The 20068-nt window shown below is 41.9% G+C and overlaps 1 protein-coding gene across 12 annotated transcripts in view; it reads left to right on the top strand.

Moving 5' to 3' along the window:
- The window catches only part of RNF6 (ring finger protein 6), a 282619-nt gene that overhangs the window by 34809 nt on the left and 227742 nt on the right, over window positions 1–20068 (top strand). For 2 of the 12 annotated variants that reach the window (XR_004279136.1, XM_032314719.1), the window contains one exon: window positions 2713–3199. The exons of 2 other annotated variants lie outside the window; for them this stretch is intronic. Coding sequence is in view for 2 of the 10 variants with exons in the window: in XM_032314719.1 (XP_032170610.1) it covers window positions 2713–2727 (15 nt within the window). In the remaining 8 variants the exon portion in view is untranslated. 8 more of the 12 variants (XR_004279137.1, XR_004279132.1, XR_004279135.1 and 5 more) reach the window with 7 other exon arrangements.

Below are 20068 nucleotides of genomic sequence, written 5' to 3'. Positions count from 1 at the left end.
GACCTGAGCCGAAGGCAGAGGCTTAACCCACTGAGCCACCCAGGCGCCCCCCTTCCTACCTTATTTAAGTCTTTACCCAAATATTATCTTTGTAGCGTTGCCTTTCCTAAACATCCTATTTGAAATTGCAAACTCCTATTCCCTATTCCCATTGCTTGCATTGTTTTTCTGCATAACACATATTCCTACTAATATGCTTTCTGTCTTAATCTGCACTAGAATGTAGCCTCCATGAAAACCAGGATTCTTCTACTTTTTTTAAAAAGATTTTTTTATTTTAGGAAGAGAGAGCACATATGAGAGAGGGAGGGGCAGAGGGAAAGAGAAAAGGAAAGGGAAAGAATGTCAAGCAGACTCCATGCCCAGTGCAGAGCCCATGCAGGGCTCAATCCCATGACCCTGAGACCATGACCTGAGCCAAAACCAAGAGTTGGGTGCTCAACTGACTGAGCCACCCAGGCACCCTGAGAACCGAGATTCTTGTCTGGTTTACTGCTATATCTACAGCAACTTGAACATGGTAATGGATTAATACATATTTGTTTAGTAAGTGAACATATTTACATATTTAATCCATCTGAAATTAATTTTTATGAATGTTGGAGAGAAGAATGTACCTTAATCACCCCCCCCAAACAGGGCCAATTATTCCAACATCTTGTATTTAATAATCTATCCCACACACCACCACTTCCCCCTGAACTGAATTAGTCTAAATAGAGCGTAATGTTCCATAGAACATTATCTATTTCTCTACCAGTTTTTTAATATTCTAGCTTTATGGCATCCTTTAATGAGGCTTGGCCACATGAACACTGGAGCTGGATAATGAGTCTGTATTCTCAAAAAGAATTTGTAGATTTTCACTCTAGTTCTCTGATATTTCCTATGACTCAGTCCCCCTTTGGATTTCTGGATTTTTCTCTTTCATGCTAAATGAATAATGAACCAAAACACTGGTGATGATGGTGATGGTGATGATAAAGAAGAACCCACAAATCCACCAGCCATGACAGCTTTTGGATTAGAGAAGTGATTGATGAACAATGACAAATCAGATAAAACTGACAGTAGTAGGCCATTTTGTACAGCCCAAACTTTCACCAGCTAGGGCATGATCTCCAGCTCCTCTCAAAGTCTTCCTCTGAGACTCCTCAGAGTGTCTCACATGTGCCTACGAACAAAACCTCTCAGCTCCCATCTACTGTCTAAAGCTACAATTGTCAGTAAAGATCCGATACTGTAGAGGTCACATTTTAGATCTGTCAACCCTGGAACTTCCCCTGAGAAACAATTTCCTGTTTAAGAGTAGACTTGAAGGTTTGGAATATTTTCCATGGTAATTATAGAAATTAAGTGAGCTTAGCTTGGTTCACTCAAATTGTCTCAATCACATTATATCTTTTAACAGCTAAACCTCTGTACAAATAAGGGAAGAAACTGAGTCATGGTTGACTGCCCCAGCAAAATTACACTTTGCCTCACAGGAAAGGGAACCATTGATCTTTGCTACTAGATGTGCCCAAGTTCCCTGGGGTGATACAGGTAGTAACAGCAGGGAGTGACCAGAGTTTTCCAGAACCTTGTAGAGAACCAAAAAAGAATAAGATGCTAGTGTCATACCACTATCTACTCAGACACTTCGTAAGGGAGCCAACACTGTACCACCATTTTGTTCTTATTTTAGACCCTGCCCACTTATAGCAGAATTTGTAGTTTCAAGTGAGCATACCCCCTTAGGGACCCAACACATTTTAAAACTAAGAAACTCTAAGAATGAGGTTATCATCACTGGATACAAATTTGGTCCCAACAAAAACAAAGCCAGAAACATTTCCAGCAGTCATTAAGGTCTTCAGAACCATGACTGACATCAATCTGTAGCCAAAAATGTCAGAATTCTTCTGAGTCTAACAGGAAGACATGCCAAAATAAATACACGAATTTAATCATTTGGCAAAAAAGCCTTCTAATAAGAAAGTGAAATCAAAGGAGAGACCTCAAATGTTGATTACAGAATGCATCACTTCCCCAACAATGACAAAGCTGTATCATCAGATAACTCAGTCCAGTGAACTTTTAATATTATTGTGTCAACAGCAGAGCCTCTGGGAAAGCTGAATTGAAAATAAACAGATTTTTTTTTTTTTCATTTTCTATGTCAGGACATTTGAATGAAAACTGCTTAGGTTTATTTACATTATTTCAGTGACATCTAGAAACAGCAGCGGAGACTATGAGTGGGAATGACACATCCCTCTTACCAGCTCTGAGAACGCATGTGGAGAGGCTGCATTTAGATGAAGAGAAAAGGGTAAAATTTAAGGTAAATGAATAAGAAAAATGCCTCGACGACTTCACCCATTGGAGCATCCTCTAGCTTTTGCTTTACAGATTGTCACAGCCTGGTGTTTTGAGTGACTCGGGTAAACTCAACCACAGCAAGCCAAGGTGCTTTAGGCCTGGATTTTGTAAGCTTGCAGAGAGGGACACTGTAAGAAGTGGCTCTTGTGCTGCAAACGCCCTCACGTTATTTCTGAAGAGGGCATTGGTGGGCTCATGTTACCTTCCCTTTGAGCACTACAGGGTCAGACCTCCCTATTCTGATGTGCTGCCGATCATGTGAAAAAATATGCTCGAACTGGGGAGTCCAACTTCTAAGTGCCTTGCTCATCCTCCACATCTGACTTTTGGTTATTTCTTGCTTTACAGGTTCTTTACAGATAGTACGGGGAGATGCCAGAACTGTGCTATCCCATTGCCACTGAATTCCTAGCCTTCTCTGTGCCTTTGCGAAGACTTCTAAAACAACTAGAGGAAATGCCCTGTCTTCAGCCATATGCCCAAACTAGGAGGCTTATCTGCCCTGATCCCCCCTCTCATCTGGCTGCTTTGGTGTCAGTTCAAGTCTATGGAATGTCTCCCCGCTAGTCCTGGCTTACTGAAATCTTGGATGGTCATCGTGGAAGGCTCTACTTTTTCCAGGAAGCCATCTTTGCTTAATCTAATAGAAACCGATCTGCCTCATTAATAATTGTTTCTCCCTCAAGGCTAGAGTAAGATCTTCAGAGAACCATGGCTCTGAAAAGGTTTTGGTATTCTTCCATTATTCAAAATGCAAACAATACTAAAACATAAAATATGTGTACAAAGGTCTAACCAGTTCTACCCACCCCCTCCATAATTGCCAGACAGGAATTTTTTTGTGTGTGGGGGGAGGGAAGGGACAGAGGGAGAGAGAGAGAGAGAGAGAAAATCTTAAGAAGACTCCATGCCCAGCACAGAGCCTGATGTGGGGCTCAGTCTCATGACCTTAGAGATCACAACCTGAGCTGAAATCAAGAGTCAGACACTTAACCCACTGAGCCACCCAGGTGGCCCAACAGGAGATTTTTAAAACATATATAAAATTCTTTCAAAAATTATTTTGGTCCCTCTGATTTGGTAGTATTCAAGATGATGCTAAGGCTTTCTGTCTATTGGATTATTCACCTGCTTCCTTCACTAGAAGAAGAGATTGGGGACTTTGGCTGATTAATCACTGTATCTCTGAAGCCTAGAATATAGCATCCACATACAATAGGTGTTCAATTTGTTCAACTAATGAATAAAAGGGAAATTTTCTGGCTGTCTTCAAATGTGTCAAGACCTTCATGTGGGGGATATGTAGGAGGGGATACCAGTTTAGGTTTTCTCCTGTGCTTCTTAAGACAAGGACTTATGTGGGGCGCCTGCGTGGCTCAGAGGGTTAAGCCTCTGCCTTCGGCTCAGGTCATGATCTCAGTGTTCTGGGATCAAGCCCCGCATCGGGCTCCCTGCTCAGTGGAGAGCCTGCTTCCCCCATTCTCTCTCTGCCTGCCTCTCTGCCTACTTGTGATCTCTGCCTGTCAAATAAATAAATAAAATCTTAAAAAAAAAAAGACAAGGACCTATGCATGGGAGCTACTGGGCTGAATGTAATAATTCTGTGACATTTAGAGTTGGTCAGCATTACCGTTTTATGGCCTTGTGAAGTAATAAACTCCCCATCTGTAGAAGTACTCAGATTCGAGGAGCATCTGAAAGGGAATTCCTTTTTCTAGAGAGGAGTTGGAAGAGATGCCTGTGATACACAGAATGATGATGCTCCCAATGATGTCTACATCCTAATCTCTAGAACCTTTGAGTGTTATTTTACATGGTAGAAGGCATTTTATACATGTGATGGACCTTAACATGGGGAGATTATTCTGGACTATTGGGATGAGGGGAAGAATCTAATTATGTGTCCTTAAAATCAGACATTTCCTGGCTGATGTTGCAGTCAAAGGATAATGTGAAGAACAGAGAGGTGCAATATTGCTGGCTATGAAGAAAGAGGAAGGGGGCCACAACCCAAGGAATATGGGTAGCCTTTAAAAGGTAGAAAAGGCAAGAAAAGAGTCCCCTGCCCCACACACAGCCTCCAGAAAGGAACACAGCCCTGTTAGCACTATTTTTATGACTTGTGTTGAGTTTTTGACTTCTGTTGGAACTCTAATGTACAGAACTGTAAAATAATAAATTTGTGTTTTAATCCATCAAGTTTGTTGGAAAACGAATACAACCACCTGTAAGGTTGTTTTCCAGATCTAGGGTTCTATAATGCTGAATTGTTGGGAGGAAGGCCTGGATTAGAGCCAGGAAAACAACTCCAAAGTTGAGGGTTTTTAAGCATGGAGGTTGTTTATTGAGTAGATTGTGAAATCCCTATCTCTCACAAGTTTAAAGATCAGAATGGGTGAATGTGATTGGTCTAGAGCTCAGTCTAAAGTTCCATTACCCAAGACTTCTGTGGGTAAGCTAGATGAAGTCTCACTTCCTGGAGTCTATAAAGGGTCTCAGAAGTGAAAAGGTAGGGTTTCTGTAAGAATGGAGCAAACTGCGTTCATTCATTCATTCATTCATTCATTCATTCAAATAGCCTTTAAGTGCAATTTCCCTTTGGAATGCTTTGGGTTTTAGGTGAAAATGTTCAAAATGAAGCAATTTAAAAATTTCTATTTCCTATTTGGAATGGATATAAAATTTCACATATAATACAGCCATTGATCTTATGATCAAATGAGCCTGCCATTTGATTTTGAGTGTTTGAGCAAGGCAGCCTATTTCCATAAAAAAGTCTGTTATAATAGGAACCATTTTGATTATTTCTTAAATATAAGAAAACTCCCTTTTGCCTCAGGGGAGCACAAGCCTTTGAGCCTGCAAATCAGTTTTCACACAAGGAGAACCCTCTCCAGGAACCTGTTCTGACTAGCCAACTAAGGTTCCCTAGAGAGAGGGAGAGAATAGCTGCAGATTTCACCTGAAACTCCCTCTGATCTGTGCTTTCATGTGTCACTGGCCTCTGGCTTCAAGGAAGTCAGCACGTGTGCCTTAAGAAGTACCTAGATGTTGCTGCTCTTTTTTGGGGGGGGCATTACACTTGTTTTGGAAAGTAAAATGTAAATTGATATGGACTGTGGATAATTCCACGAGCTATTCAGCCATATGTGATGTGAGGGATTTCTCTGAAACTGGTAAGTGGCATTTTGACCAAAGAGTCACTGTCTCAAGTCTGCTTCCCTTCCCCATGTGGAATTCAGTTAAATTCTTGTGTCTGTTTGAAGGGAGGTGGAGAGGGAGTGGGTATAGGGGGCAGCTAGTGTTATAATTGCCTCCTTTGCACCCTCAGAATGTCTCATCTGTCCTCGTGCACCAACCAGTTTAGTGGTAAAAAATCTAATTTTGCGTCAGCGATGATGAGGCTACTTCACCTAGGAGCTAGCTGCTGCAGCTGGGCTTAAAAATCTGTTAGCCGGGAGATATCATTATGATGGTCTGGATGTGGCCTTCAAATGACCAGTTACACTACCTAGAATTCCTACACCTCGGACATTAACCCCATTTCATCCAGAGGACACTGAAGAGGAGAGAACTGTAGAGTCTTATTATAGGTCATCTTCTGACTGCTAGTCCTATTTTTTGACTCTTAGTCCAGTGCGCTTCATGGTTCGGAGCACTATGACCCAAACTGGTTTCTAATACAGCTGAGGCTAAACATTTCATAAAGAGACTTAGCATCTTGGTTAAGAGAACAGCCTCTGGAGTCTAGGCTAACTGGGTGTGAATCCTGTCACTTACTGGCAATGTGACCCTGGGTAAATTGCTAACCATGAATTTACCAGCAAGTCAGAATTTGGCCTAATCCCTGCTAAGGAGATTCCAACAAGGGCTTGGGTAATTTTTATTCAACAAGCACATCCGATGGGAGCAGGGAAGGGTGGGTGGACGTGGTTCAGAGGAGTCAGAAATTGACTGAGACCCAAAAAATCAAGACGCATGACATTTCTTGGTCACCAGAGTTCGCCGGCCACCATTCTTACCGACTACACCAGAAAACCTTAAGAATTCTCATACTCTGCCATCCCCAAGGCTACTGGCCCCGTCTGAGTCTGACCATCAAACATTCCCCCTTCTTGAGCCGGCTTAAGTTTTCAGCGCTTGCGCCGTCCTATTTTCTCCTCCCAGCTTTCCAGTCCGAAGGCTGGGATCTCCCACGTTGCTAGGGCCACAGGAGCCTACGGTGGCCGGACTACTGTGGCTCCGCTAGCTGCACGCAGAGCGGGCGACGGCGGCCGAGGAGGCCCAAGTCCCAGGCTTTGCCAGGTCGGGGTCCGCACTGACGGCTGTGCGCGTGCGCGCCTCCGTGTACTCAAGGATCAAAATCTGCGGAGCTGCGGGTGCGTCGGCGGCGCGCGTGGGCGCGGTCCTGAGCACGGCTGGGGCGGGGGATGGGGGAAAGGGGGTGCGCCCTGGGCGCGGTCCCGGAGTCTGCGGGCCGTGTGAAGCCAAGCTGCAGGGTCGGGGTAGCCCGCGACGGCCCGCGGCTAGCGGCTCTCCAGCTCTATCCGAGCTAGCTCACCGGGGCCAACTGCGAGCGCTCCGCAGACAAACGCGGACGCGCGAGGTAGTGGCTGGGCGCTCTGCGGACAGAGCCGAGTTGGCCGGACCACTTCAAGCCCTGTGACTGGCTAGAGACTTGACCATCGGGACGCGCTTCAGCTGTAAGCGGGACCTGGTGACAGCACTCCCTTCAAGGCGGGCGTGGCGAGGGCTGGATGAAGAGCGAGAAGCCAAGGGGATGTCTTTCTACATCACCTGCAACTGGGAAAAGCAACCCCTGCATTCTTGTGGCAGCTCGAGTTGTTGGCGCTTTATCTCCCTTTTTGGAGGGTCGGCTTCTGGGAGGCTGTGTTGGGGACAGCTTTCCCAGATTTGGGAAATTTACCAGTCACTTACTGGATTTGCTCTGTTCTTTTAACCTACACATTTCAAAAACGTTTCTTCTTAAGGCTGTATATTCCTTATAATGTATTATTTTCACGAATTACTGTGCTAGTGGAAAGGAAGGTAATCAAAGGTGTATATATATGAGAAGACTCTTCAGGGAAGTGTTAAATTGTCGGGCAGAAGGCAACTCACCAGACAGCCAGCATTGTTGCGTGAAGAACCATGGGAGCAGACATTAGACTCTTTTAGGGATCATGGTTGGATTTTCAGGCATTTCCTGTTAAATCATGGTAAAGAATATATATTTGTGAATAGAGGGGCCCATTTTATATCTTAGAAACAAGCCTGATGGAGTACCTGGATATTATGTTTTAGGAAGTATGAGCCCATTGTGGTAGGCTGAAAATGCACCCACCCCCTAAGATTTCCACATCCTAATGCCTGCAACCTGTGAATGATACCTCATTTGGAAAAGAGTTTGCAGCTGTAATTGAATAAGGATCTCCAGATGGAGAGGTTATCTTGGATTAGCTGAATCAGCCGTAAATGCTATTACAGGTGTCCTTAAATAGAGAGAAGGAAAGGGAGATTACACAGGAAAAAGAGAAGATGGTCATGGGAAGATGAAGGGGGAGAATTGGAGTTTTACGGCCACAAGCCAATGAATGTTGGCAGCCATCAGAAGCTGGATGAGATGAAGACTGGATTCTTCCTTTGAGCCTCCAGAGAGAGCGAGGTGTTTTGTCGGTACCTTGATTTTTTTTCTCTTTTAAAGATTTATGCATTTATTTTAGAGTGAGGGCGTACTAGTGGGGCAGGGAGAGGGGGAAGAAGGAGGGAGAGAATCGTAAGCATACTCCGCACTGAACGCAAAGCTCCCTCTGAATGCAGCGCGCATGGTGAGGTGGGGCTGGATTCCAGGACCCTGAGATCATGACCTGAGTCAAAATCAAGATTCAGCTGCTTAACTGACTGAGCAACCCAGTTGCCCCATGAATCAACACCTTGATTTTTGGTTCACTAGGACTAATTTTGGATTTCTGGCCTAGAGAGCTGTGGTAGAATACATTTCTGGTGTTTTAAGTCAGCAGGTTCATGATAATTTGTTACTGTAGCCACAGGAAACTAATGCTCATTATTAATTCAGAGAACTACTAGATCTCCAAGTCCACAGAACATGGAATTCATTGATACTAGCTTTGTCCTATTTTCCTTCCACAGAATATCTTGACTGTGGTTGATGATATTGAGAATGACTTGGTGACCTTGAGTAGCATGGCTTCAGCCCACTTCTCCAGGTGTTTTTTGCTTGGTGTTGGTTGGCAGGGATAGCAATATAAACCATAATGTCCCTGTCAAGGCTACAAGGTCAACATTAGCCTGTCAATGTCCATGTTGGCTTCAGAATGTTAAAGTTAATTGCTCACCTGCCTCTCCACGCACTGTGAGAACTGGATAAGTCTCACAGTCGGTGTGTGGTAATAAGGTGAGCCAAGTGAAAAGAAACAAAAAGAAAAAAAAAAAAGAAAACCCCTTGGCTGTTTATATTAGCATTGTGAGCAAATTTCTGTTGTACTGGGTTTATAAATCATAACCTATAAACAAACTCATGAAGTCAAGATTGATTCAGGAGCCCAGGCACTAGTTCTAGCTCTTCTTTAGGCCATTTACTTAACCTTTCCTAAGAGATGAAAGGGCACGAGACACAATTACAATACATATTATTTAAAAACACATGTATCAGAAACTGGACTAAGTGCTCTCTCTCTCTATATATATATGTATAATCTTATTTCATCTTTGTGACAACCCATAGCAATAGCTTATCTTCATTATACAGATGAAGAAATTGAGTTTCAGATAAAATTAAGAAAACTTTCCCAAAGTTGCAAAATCAGTGGCTGAGCTGGGATTCGGACACAAAGATGTGTTTTTTTCCCAAGTATATACTGTTAATCACCATTGAGTAGTTCATACATGTAGAGACAGTGGAAAGGTACATCATTATGCATTATAAATTAGTCTTTATTGATGTCATTATGACTTTAATTTCATAGCATCAAATACTCACACAAACTCTAGAATCTGTTCTTCCTAGACTCAGTGTTGGATGTCCTTACTCTGAGTAGCCCCAGTAAACCAATGAGGATTTCTGGGGGTCAAGATTTTGATAATGTATTTATTTTGGGAAACCAAGCTCAAATCCCACTCTATCAGTGAAGACTTCTCTCCTTACTACTTATCGTGGTGAACTCTCATGACCTGAAGATTGCTATAACTGCAGCCCACAGGTCTGGAAACCAAAGAAGCCTCATTCCCTGTGATTATCCTAAATATGCTATAATTTCTTACTTAATTTGTCATTTAATGCAAGTTACACATAATGCATTTTGAATTTTCTGAGCATTTGAATTTATTTTAAGCCACAAATCTTAACAGAGCTCTGAATGTGGATTATTTTCCCCCCAAAGTATTACAGATCCCACTTCTAAAACCATTGGGTAATACTTCCAAAAGCCTGAGTGAGGGGCAGGGATATTGTGACCATGAGGGAGTGAGGAAGAGCCAATATAACAATGTGGTCTGAAAATCACTCCTGTGGCCAGTGGGAGCTCAGTTCCTCTGGGAATGTTCTAGATGTTTTCTAGAACTACTTGTTTTGAAGGGTGGGAACCTGCTTTCTGCCACTGGTAAAGGTTTTCCCTTAGCAGGGCTGTGGAGAAGAGGCATGTGAATTAGACTTGGTTCTTGTCCTTGTGGGAATTACAGTCTAGTGAGGTATCACATGCCAGAGTTTATAGGCAAGGAAGTGACTTGAGTATAGGGACCCAAAAGTTGTTCAATGTTCAATCTAATTGGAAAAAAGAGGGTGAGGGGCAAGAAAGACTAAGTAACCAGGGGTCAGGTTATAGAACACTCTTGTTAAGGAGCTTGGGCTCCATTTTGAGGGCAGTCATGTTCTTAAGCGGAGAGTGACATCATCATACTTGTATTTTGGAAAGAAATAGGCACATGGGGTAGGACATAACTAAGGAGGAGGATCATGTGACAGTGCAGGTGAGAAACTAGTGGGTCATGGTAGACTTTTGGCAATGGTGGTGGATGGAGAAGGTATTTAAGAGGAAATTGACAGTTGAATGTGGAGTAGCTACTCTGGAGAGTGAATAAGCTGAAGGGTTTTAGTTTGTTTTCTGGCAGCACGATAGATTGTTAAACTATTTCTCAACTTACAGGAAATGTAAGGTGGAATAGGTTTGGGGTGATTTGAATTTGGGCCTCTCTCATGGTTATGATTATCACCTGGATGTTAGAATGGATGGACTCTCACACTGAGAGGGGTTCAAACAAGAAAAGAAGGGAACCAGGACAGAGTCCTGCTGCCCACTAATGTTTTGGAGGTGGACAGAGAAAGAAGATGCTCCCAGGAAGTGACATAGGGATCTAAGAAGAGTCTGTTGGAGCAGTTGACAAGCAGGATATTGACAAGCAGTGATGTTTGTGAGCAGTTTCTGGGGAGTGGTCGTACCCAGATTTCATCAAGCTGAATGGTTAATGAGAGTTGATAAAGCAGAGTCCGCTGGTATAGATAGTGCTTCCAGGAGGTTTGTCTTTGTATCAGTTCCTTAGAGCTGCTGTATCCAGAAGTTTGTGTCAGCTTCTTAGAGCCCAACAAACCAGGTGGCTTAAAACAAGAGAAGTGTATTTTCACAATTCTGGAGGATACAAGTCTGAGATCAAGGTATCCGTAGAGCCATGCTCCCTCTGAGGTTTTGAGGAGAATCCTCTCGCCTTTTCCTAGTTTTTGGTGGTGGCTATCAATTCTTAGTGTTCTCTTGATGATAGACCCATCACTCCATTCTCTTTGTCCATCATCATGTGGCACTCCTCTTGGTGGGTTTCTGTCTATACACGGCACTGTCTTCTTATAAGGACCCTGATCCTATTAGATTAGGATCCACCTAATGACATCTTCTCAACTCGGCTACATTTACGAAGACCCTATTTCCAAGTAAGGGCACATTCTCAGATACCAGGGATTAGGACATCACCATATCTTTTTTGGGGGCACAGTCTAGTCCATAGTAGTCTTTCAAGGGGAGGCTGGGAAGAGCATCCTTAAAGTAAAAGTATAGACTAGAGAATACCAGGAAATGAACTGAAGACAAATTTCTCTGCAGAACAATGGTCAGTCTTTTTAAAATTTATTTATTTATTTATTTAAATTTTGAGAGAGGATGAGAGAGAGGAGTGGGGGACAGAGGGAGAGGGAGAGAGAGTATCCCAAGCAGGCTCCACACCCAGTGCATAGCCCAATGTGGGGGTTGATCTCACAACCCTGAGATCATGACCTGAGTCTAAATCAAGAGTCAGATGCTTTACCAACTGAGCCACCCAGGTGCCCCAACAATGGCCAGTCTTGACAAGAAAGGTGTAATTTCATTTCATAATTTGCCATCTAACCCTTCTTTCTGTCTCACCTCAGGCCTTCCAACCCAGACAACCACCACTGTCTTCAGTGGTTTCCCCTCCTCTTGGTCAGATCTTTAAGGTTCACTTCTAAAGATCTGATGGGTAATTTTGTGTCCTAAGACTGACAGGTTTGTTCGGAACAAGTCCATTGCTGGTTTTCCCTGGAATATGAGAATACTGTGTTCCTACCTTTTCCTGGTCAAACACATAAACACTATGCCTTGAGAATTATAAGTTTTAAATAAGTATGAGAGAACTATAAGAAATCTATCATTTTTTCTATTTCCCATGCATATTTTCAAATTGGAAATTGCCTGGCATCTTGCTATAACTTGGAAGTGCATACTTCCATACAAGGAGGTCACTGCAAAAGTGAAGGGGTAGCACATTAGTTTCTGGCCCACCCTGTCTGACTCCCTCATGGCATCTTCTTCTGGTTCTCCCATCCTCCCCAGTGTTCTTCACTTTCAGCCTGTGCTCATGGCCTGCACACAAGGTACATCTGTACATAATTTATTAGAATGCCAGCAGCTGTGATGGTAATCAGGATGTCAAAGATGAATAAGCCAAGTTTTATCTTAAGGAAGGCAATGTGATAAGCCCTAAGGATATCCCAGTTACTCACTAGGTTATGTTGGAGAAGAGGAGATGATGAGTATGCCTGGAGTCTGGGGCTGGAGAAGGAAGCTCATTCTTTGGGTCTGGTATCCTCTTAAAATACACCTGATTCAGAAAATGAGCACTGTGGTTGGTACTAAACTCCTTGGCTGCTAAAGCTTCAAGAGGAAACTGATCATGAGCAAGACCCTTTGGAAATTGTTATGGATTGAAATACGTCTCCTCAAAAAATTCATATATCGAAGTCCTAATCTCTAGTGCCTCTGAATATGAAAAAGTCATATTTTTTTCCTTTAAAGAGGAAATTAAGTTAAAATGAGCCCTTTAGAGTGAGCCTTAATCTGATATGACTGGTATCTTTTTAAGAAGAGATTAGAATCTACAGAGAGCCTCCAGGAATGTGTGTCTACAGAGGAAAGATCACATGAGAACACAGCAAGAAGATGGTCATCTGCAAGGCAAGGAGAGGGGTCTTGGAAGAAGCCTAACCTGCCAGCACCTTGATCTTCTAGTCTCCAGAACTGTGAGAAAATAGATTTATATCTATATCATGTAGCCATGTAGTCTGTGGCATTTTGTTAGGGCATTCTCTCAAACTAATAGGAGAATGGGCACAATTAAGTCTCCTGGTGGACAGTCTAGAAGTGGGCCCTGCTCCATAGTTTCCCTAAACTGTGACCTATCACATGGTCATAGCGCCCTATCGAGCGCTGATAAGGGGCTCCAAGCTGGGTGTGGTAGGGAGAAGCAAATCAGGTTGAGCAGATGTACCTCTTCTTCCCCAGTGTGTTCAAGGAGCTGCTTTCTGCCAGTTGGGCTTATGTTACATTTCATCCAGTTAACATCTTTGCTAGAAGCGATGTTCCGTTTTAAAAATACAGGGTTAGGGGAGGGCGGCTAACTCTGTTCCAAGTGTTGATTTCCAAGTACTATCAACTTGTGAGATGTTCCCTTTTCAGATTCATCCAGGGAAGCGAACCTTCTACATTTGAGATGATAATAGTGAATCAGAAGCTGTTTCATGACACATGAAGCACAGACATCACTTCCCCAGCTCATATATTCTTATTTATTTACTTGACCAAAAGAGAGAGAACAAAAGCAGGCAGAACAGCAGGCAGAGGGAGAGGGAGAAGCAGAGTCCTTGCTGAGCAGGGAGCCCAATATGGGGCTCGATCCCAGGATTCTGAAATCATGACCTGAGCTGAAGCCAAATGCTTAATTGACTGAGCCACCCAGGCACCCCGCCAACTGATATTCTAATAATTTAAATATGGTGGTAAGAAGAAATTAAAAGTGTATATGCACATGTGTGGAATTTACCTGGGAATGGTGAGAAACAGGAAGAGAAGGACGAAAAATAAATCACTTTTTTCTTTTTTTTTTTTAGAAGGACCACAAAAATTCTCTTGTCTACCTGTGACAGCCTTACAGAGTAATCCATCTTTGGATGTCTCTCTCTCATGAGCAGTTTTTTTTTCATCTCCTGTCTGCATTTCCACATTCCTCACTCGCTCATATAGTTAATGTTTGTCCCCTCCCCCACCAGCCATCTTCTCTATTTTGAATATATTTCCTTGGAAAACTCTACAATAATATTTACTTTGTATAAGTTTTAAAATTTTACATAAAGTATATTGTACTATAAATCTCATTCTGCCAACTCTCATAAAATGCTAGGTCTTCAGGATCTAGTCATGTTATTTTATATGACATCCTTCTTTTTTTATTTTTATTTTTATTTTTTTATATGACATCCTTCTGACTGGTGCAGTCACATACCATAGCTCATCTTTTCCTCTACTCATACTTACCTAGGTTATTCCCAACTCTTCTTGCTTTTATGAACTTGTACACAGCTTCTATGAACCTGCCCTGTAGTGGTGTTTTTTTGGTTTTGTTTTGTTTTGTTTTGTTTTTTTGTATATATGTCCTAGAGTAAATGCCAGAGGTTTCGGGCTTACGTATTTCATTTCACTATGTCATGCTGGATTGTTCTCAGGAATGGTTGTACCAGTGTAATTTCTAATATGGTAAATACTAGCAATAGATATAAGCTACATAAACAAAAGTTCCTTAGGTTCTTTGGTCTTTTTTAAGAATCTGAAGAATCCTGAGACCCTATAATTTGAGAGCCAGTGACTTAGTCTTCAACAGTATTGGTGAAAATCATCAATTATCAAATCTACGTTAAATTCATGTATCCGGTGAGGTACTGTCTTATCTTTAAGTGTTCACCTATTAGGAAGGCATGTTCCTTCCTTTTTTTTTTTCACCATTTGGAGGAAAAGCGAATTAACTCTTTTATCCTTCAGGCTGAATTGAAAGGAGGGAGGTACTTCAGAGAGCAAGGAAAGCAGGCTGGGAGAGTGTGGAAGGACAGCCCTGTCCCAGGAGCACAGAGTGAGGGTGGCGTTGAGCCCTCCACTCTCAGAACTTCCAGAGGCAAGCTGGGAAGGTTTCTGCTGATTCCGAGCCAGGACCAGGGGCCACCGTCCGGATTAGGACTGTTGGTGCTGGGTGAAGACATTCACGATATTAACCGGAACGGGTCAGTTTTCCAGTCAAAATTGTTGTCCCCAGCCCAACTGGTGAGTAACTAGGAAACCCTCTGTTTCAGTGTGTGGTCCCTTTAAGAGCAGCTGCAACTGTTCCAGTAACTGAACTTGGTCCATTCTGGGAGTCCCAGGCTCACCCAGGGAGCCAGTCCTTCCCTTTCATTCCAGGGCCTGGCCCTTGAAATTTTGCGGAACAGGTGTCAAGAGGCTGGAATCAGTGCCCTGTACCTTGGCCAGAAAAATAATAAACCAAACGACAGATTCATATTCACTTACCCACTGCTTAAAAACATTCTAGTAGTTTGGACTGTCACTGTTTGGCGGTTGCCAGTGTACTCACTCTGTGTGATGTGTATCTGTGCCCATGTATATAAAATTCAACAAACATGCATATGTTCACCATACAGAATAAACCTACACACACACACACACACACACACACACACACACACACACATACTTATAAACTATATATGTATATAGTTATTTTTTGGTTTTATGTTTTTAAATGTTTGTTTTTAAATTTTTATTTAATTTAAATTGAATTGATTAATTAATTTTTAAAGAAATCATTGGAGATAAGGCAAAGCAAAAATTGCCTTTAATGTTACCTCCACGCTCAATCCCTCTGTCTCCCTACCTTGGCTCCTGCTCCAGGCACTTACTATTCTGAGTGTGTTGTGAATGATTTCAGTCATTTAAAAATACATTTACATACCTACATTTACAAATACAGATCCATAAGCAAGACAGAATATTGTACTTACGTTTCTGAAAAGTTTACATAAATGATTTAGTAGAGTACATGTCTATCATTTTCACATCACTCTTAGATTTCTCAGCTCTATCTACCATATCATCTATCATCTGTTGATAGTCACTCTTTTTTTTTTTAAGATTTTATTTATTTATTTGACAGAGAGACAGAGATCACAAGTAGGCAGAGGCAGGCAGAGAGAGGGGGGAAGCAGACTCCCTGTTGAGCAGAGAGCCCAATGCGGGGCTTGATCCCAGGACCCTGGGATCATGACCTGAGCAGAAGGCAGAGGCTTAACGCACTGAGCCACCTAAGTGCCCCGATAGTCACTCTTTTAAACATCTCCACAATATTTCATCACATGATTAAGACTTTTTTTTTTAAAGAATTTTTTTATTTATTTGACAGAGAGCAAGCGAGAGAAGAGACAGAAGCACATACAGGGGGAATGGCCAGCCACAGAAGCAGGCTCCCTGCTGAGCAAGGAGCCTGTCGTGGGGCTCGATACCAGGACCCTGGAATCATGACCTGAGCCAAAGGCAGCTACTTAACTGTCTGGGCCACCCAAGCGCCCAAGATGGGTTTTATTTACCTGTTCCTCTATTGACAAGTTTTTTCCTTTTTTTTTTTTTTTCACTGTTGCAAACAGTGCTGAGATGCACATGCTTGTTCACACCTTCTTGGACACACGTATGAGATTTTTTAAGGCCATAATTAGAATCGGAAATGCAGTAGTCCCTTCTTAACCAGTTTTGCTCTCCAAGGTTTCAGTATATTCCGGGGGTCACCTGCAGCCCAGGAGCAGATAATCCTCCTTCTGGTGTATGGTCAGCAGGTCAATAGTAGCCTAACACCAGGTGACAGTGCCCATGTCATTGACCTTGCTTTGTCTCCTTGCACAAACATTTTATCACCTCCCATCATCCCAAGAAGAAGGTGAGCTACAATACTACCAGATATTTTGAGAGAGAGAGGCCATATTCACATAACCTTTGTTATGGTATATTGTTGTAACTGGTCTATTTTATTATTATTGCTGTTAATCTCTCACCATGCCTAATTTGTAACTCGAACTTCATCATAATTGTGTATGAATAGGAAATAACATAGCGTTTATAAGTTTAAGTACTCTCTGTGGTTTCAGGCATCTGCTGGGGGTCTTGGAATGTACCACCCATGGATAAGGAGTGACTACTGTACTGGACTGTGGGACACCTGCTGCCTAAACTTACTCTTTAAAATGCTTAATTTATGCTTCTGCCTGTCCTCTGCTGGCTTCGCATTCCCCATGTCCTCACCAACACTCGGCATTGTCACACTCTTGAGTTTTTAGCTTTAGCCTGACTGAACTTGAGCATATCTTAGTATGTTTATGGGCCAAATTAATCAACAATCATATATTTTGCTCATGTTTTTATATTTTTTTACGGATTTGTAGGACTTCTTAAAATCATCTGGGTAGAACACCCATGTCAGTTACATATAGTAAAATATACTCTAGAGGTAAGGGGTTTGTTTGTAAATTTTATTTCATTTTGCAATGTATCAAAGATTCTTTGGTGTCATGAAGTGAGTCGGATTAATTAGAGTTTTCCTTTATGGTTTATGCTTTTGACCATTTTTGCAGTGATCTTTCCCATACCATGATATCATATAGATTCAATTAATATTTTCTTTCAAATGGTTGAAATTCTGCTTTTCATGCTTAGACATTTAGCCTGTCTAAAATGTATTTTTGTGAGTAGAGTAAGTTAGAGATATAATTTCCTCCCCCAAATCACTAACCAGTTAGTCCAGTGTCATTTTCGGGATGGTCTATTCTTTTCCCGAAGACTTTTAATGCCACTCATTACTCTCTAGGCCTCTGAATGTGTATATGCTCAAATTTCTTTTGCTTATTTTGTTCCTAGTCACTGTTTAATTATAATGGTTTTATAATATCTGTTGCCTATTATCTTATTGAGGTCAGAGACACAGAAAATCTACCATTCAAACCATTTTTAGGTTAATAATTTAGTAGCATAATGTACATTTACAAAATTGTGTAAATATCCCCACGCTATATTTTAGGAACTTTCTCATCATCCTAGATAAAAAACCCATACCCATTAAATTCTCCTTTTTTCCTTTCTGCCAGCCCCTGATAACCTCCATTCTGTTTTTACCGTTTAAGTGAATTTGACTACTCTAGTTACGTCATATAAGTGGAATCATAATATTCGTCCTTTTGTGTCTGCCTTATTTCACTTACCATAACGTTTTCAAGTTTCATTCATGTAAGATGTATCAGAATTTTATTCTTTTTTAAGGCTGAGTAATATTTCCTTATATGTATATATCACATTAAAAAAAATCAGGTTATTTGTTGATGGGCATTTGGGTTATTTGTGCATTTTGGCCACTGTGAATAATACTTCCGTGAACACTGGTGTGCAAGTTTCTTTTTGAGTCCCTGCTTTTAATTTTTGGGGAGAAAATCGAGAAAAGTCGAGAAGGAGAATTCCCAGATTATAAGGTAATTCTATGTTGTTGTTTTTTTTTCTTTAAGTAAGTCTCGGCCCAGCATGGAGCCCAACACAGGGTTTGAACTCACAACCCTGAGATCAACACCTGAGCTGAGATCAAGAGTTGGACACTGGGTGTGGTGAAAAAATAATGAATACTGTTTTTCTGAAAATAAATAAATTGAAAAAATTAAAAAAAAAAAAGAGTTGGACTTACACAACTGAGCCACCCAGTCGCCCCTCTATGTTTAACTTTTTTTTTTTTTGAGATATAATTGACATACAACATTAGTTTCAGGTGTACAACATAATGATTCAATATTTGTATATATTGTGAAATGATCACCACAAGTCTAGTAAGTATCTGTCATCACACGTAGTTGCAAAATTTTTTTCTTGTGATAGGAACTTTTAAGATTTAGTCTTAGCAACTTTCAAATATGCAATACAGTATGATTAACTACAGTCACCATGCTGTATGTTATATCCCCAGGATTTATTTATTTTGTAACCAAAAGTTTGTACCTTTTGACCTTCTTTAAAATTTTGCCCACTCCCCATCCCTACCTCTGGCAATCACCAATCTGTTCCCTGGAACTATGAGCTTGTTTTTTTGTTTGTTTTGATTCCCACATGCAAGTGAGATCATAAGGTATTTGTCTTTCTCTGCTCTAATTCAGTTAGCATACTGTCCTTGTGGTCCATTCGTGTTGTTGCTGACAGCAAGATTTCCTCTTTTTTATGACTAAACAATTAATTGTGTGTATGTATATATATATACATACACACACACATATATATAGAGAGAATGAATAATAAAGAAAATATGGTGTATATATATATATATATACCCATATATATAAAGAAAACATGGTATATATATATATATATATATATCACATACACCACATATATATACCATGTTTTCTTTATTATTTATATATATATGAGTAATATCTATGCCTCTATCTATCTATCTATCTATACCATGTTTTCTTTATTAGTCATTCACCAGCGGACACTTTGGTTGCCAACATCCATCCCTAGAGAATATGTCAACAGTCCTTAGTGTGCCAAACCAGTAGCCCACCCCTCAGGCTGAAGCTCCAGGACTAGCTAAAAGGCCTCTTCCACAGAAAGACTGGGGCTGTGGGGGGAGGCACTGGTTTCAGTCCTCTGTCTGTGACCTGCCTTGGGGGTCGTGCTAGCCAAAAACCAGCTCTGTGACTGGTGCAGTCCCATCGCATGAGACCCAGGAAGGTAAACCCTGCTGGGAACCAGAGCCAGGGAAGCAAGCAGCATCCCCTGAGTGGCAGCCATGAAAACTGGGGCACCACTGAGTCTAGAAGCTCCCCTCTGGGAGACACTGGTGCTCTGGAGGATGGCAGAGTACAGACAGTCCTAACCTCCCAGGTCTCTAGAGAGGATGACTGTGGCGTTTATATGTGTGTTTGGTTAGAAGCCTGTCCCTCGGGTGACACCTGTGGGGAGAAATTAATTGGCTTGGTTCACAGAGAGTCTGGGCTCCTCAGTCTGTTGCCTCTATGCTCTGCCCTGTAGATGGGGTGGAGGCTGGGTAAAAACTCTTCCTCTGTTGCTTATAGTCCAGTGAGACTCAGGAGTCTAAGTCCTGTCAGCTGCAAAATCAGGTCACCAGATGGGGGTACAAGCTCCACTCCAGGAGATACCAGAGGGTTGGAGGGAGGCAAAGCGGTGTGCAAAGATGGTGCCCCAGGCCTCCGTGTTAGAAGAGAATTTCCACAGACCCCTCGATGTGCATTAATGCAGATGCCAGCCCCTCAGCCTAGTGTTTTAACATGACTTTTTAACAAAAATCTAGGTAGGCACTTTTCAGTTGGCTGCCTCTG

The sequence above is a fragment of the Mustela erminea genome, chromosome 15 (genome assembly GCF_009829155.1).
Source record: "Mustela erminea isolate mMusErm1 chromosome 15, mMusErm1.Pri, whole genome shotgun sequence".
Classification (NCBI taxonomy): domain Eukaryota; kingdom Metazoa; phylum Chordata; class Mammalia; order Carnivora; family Mustelidae; genus Mustela; species Mustela erminea.
Note: the sequence above shows the minus strand (reverse complement) of the source record. Positions and strands in the feature narration are given on the sequence as shown.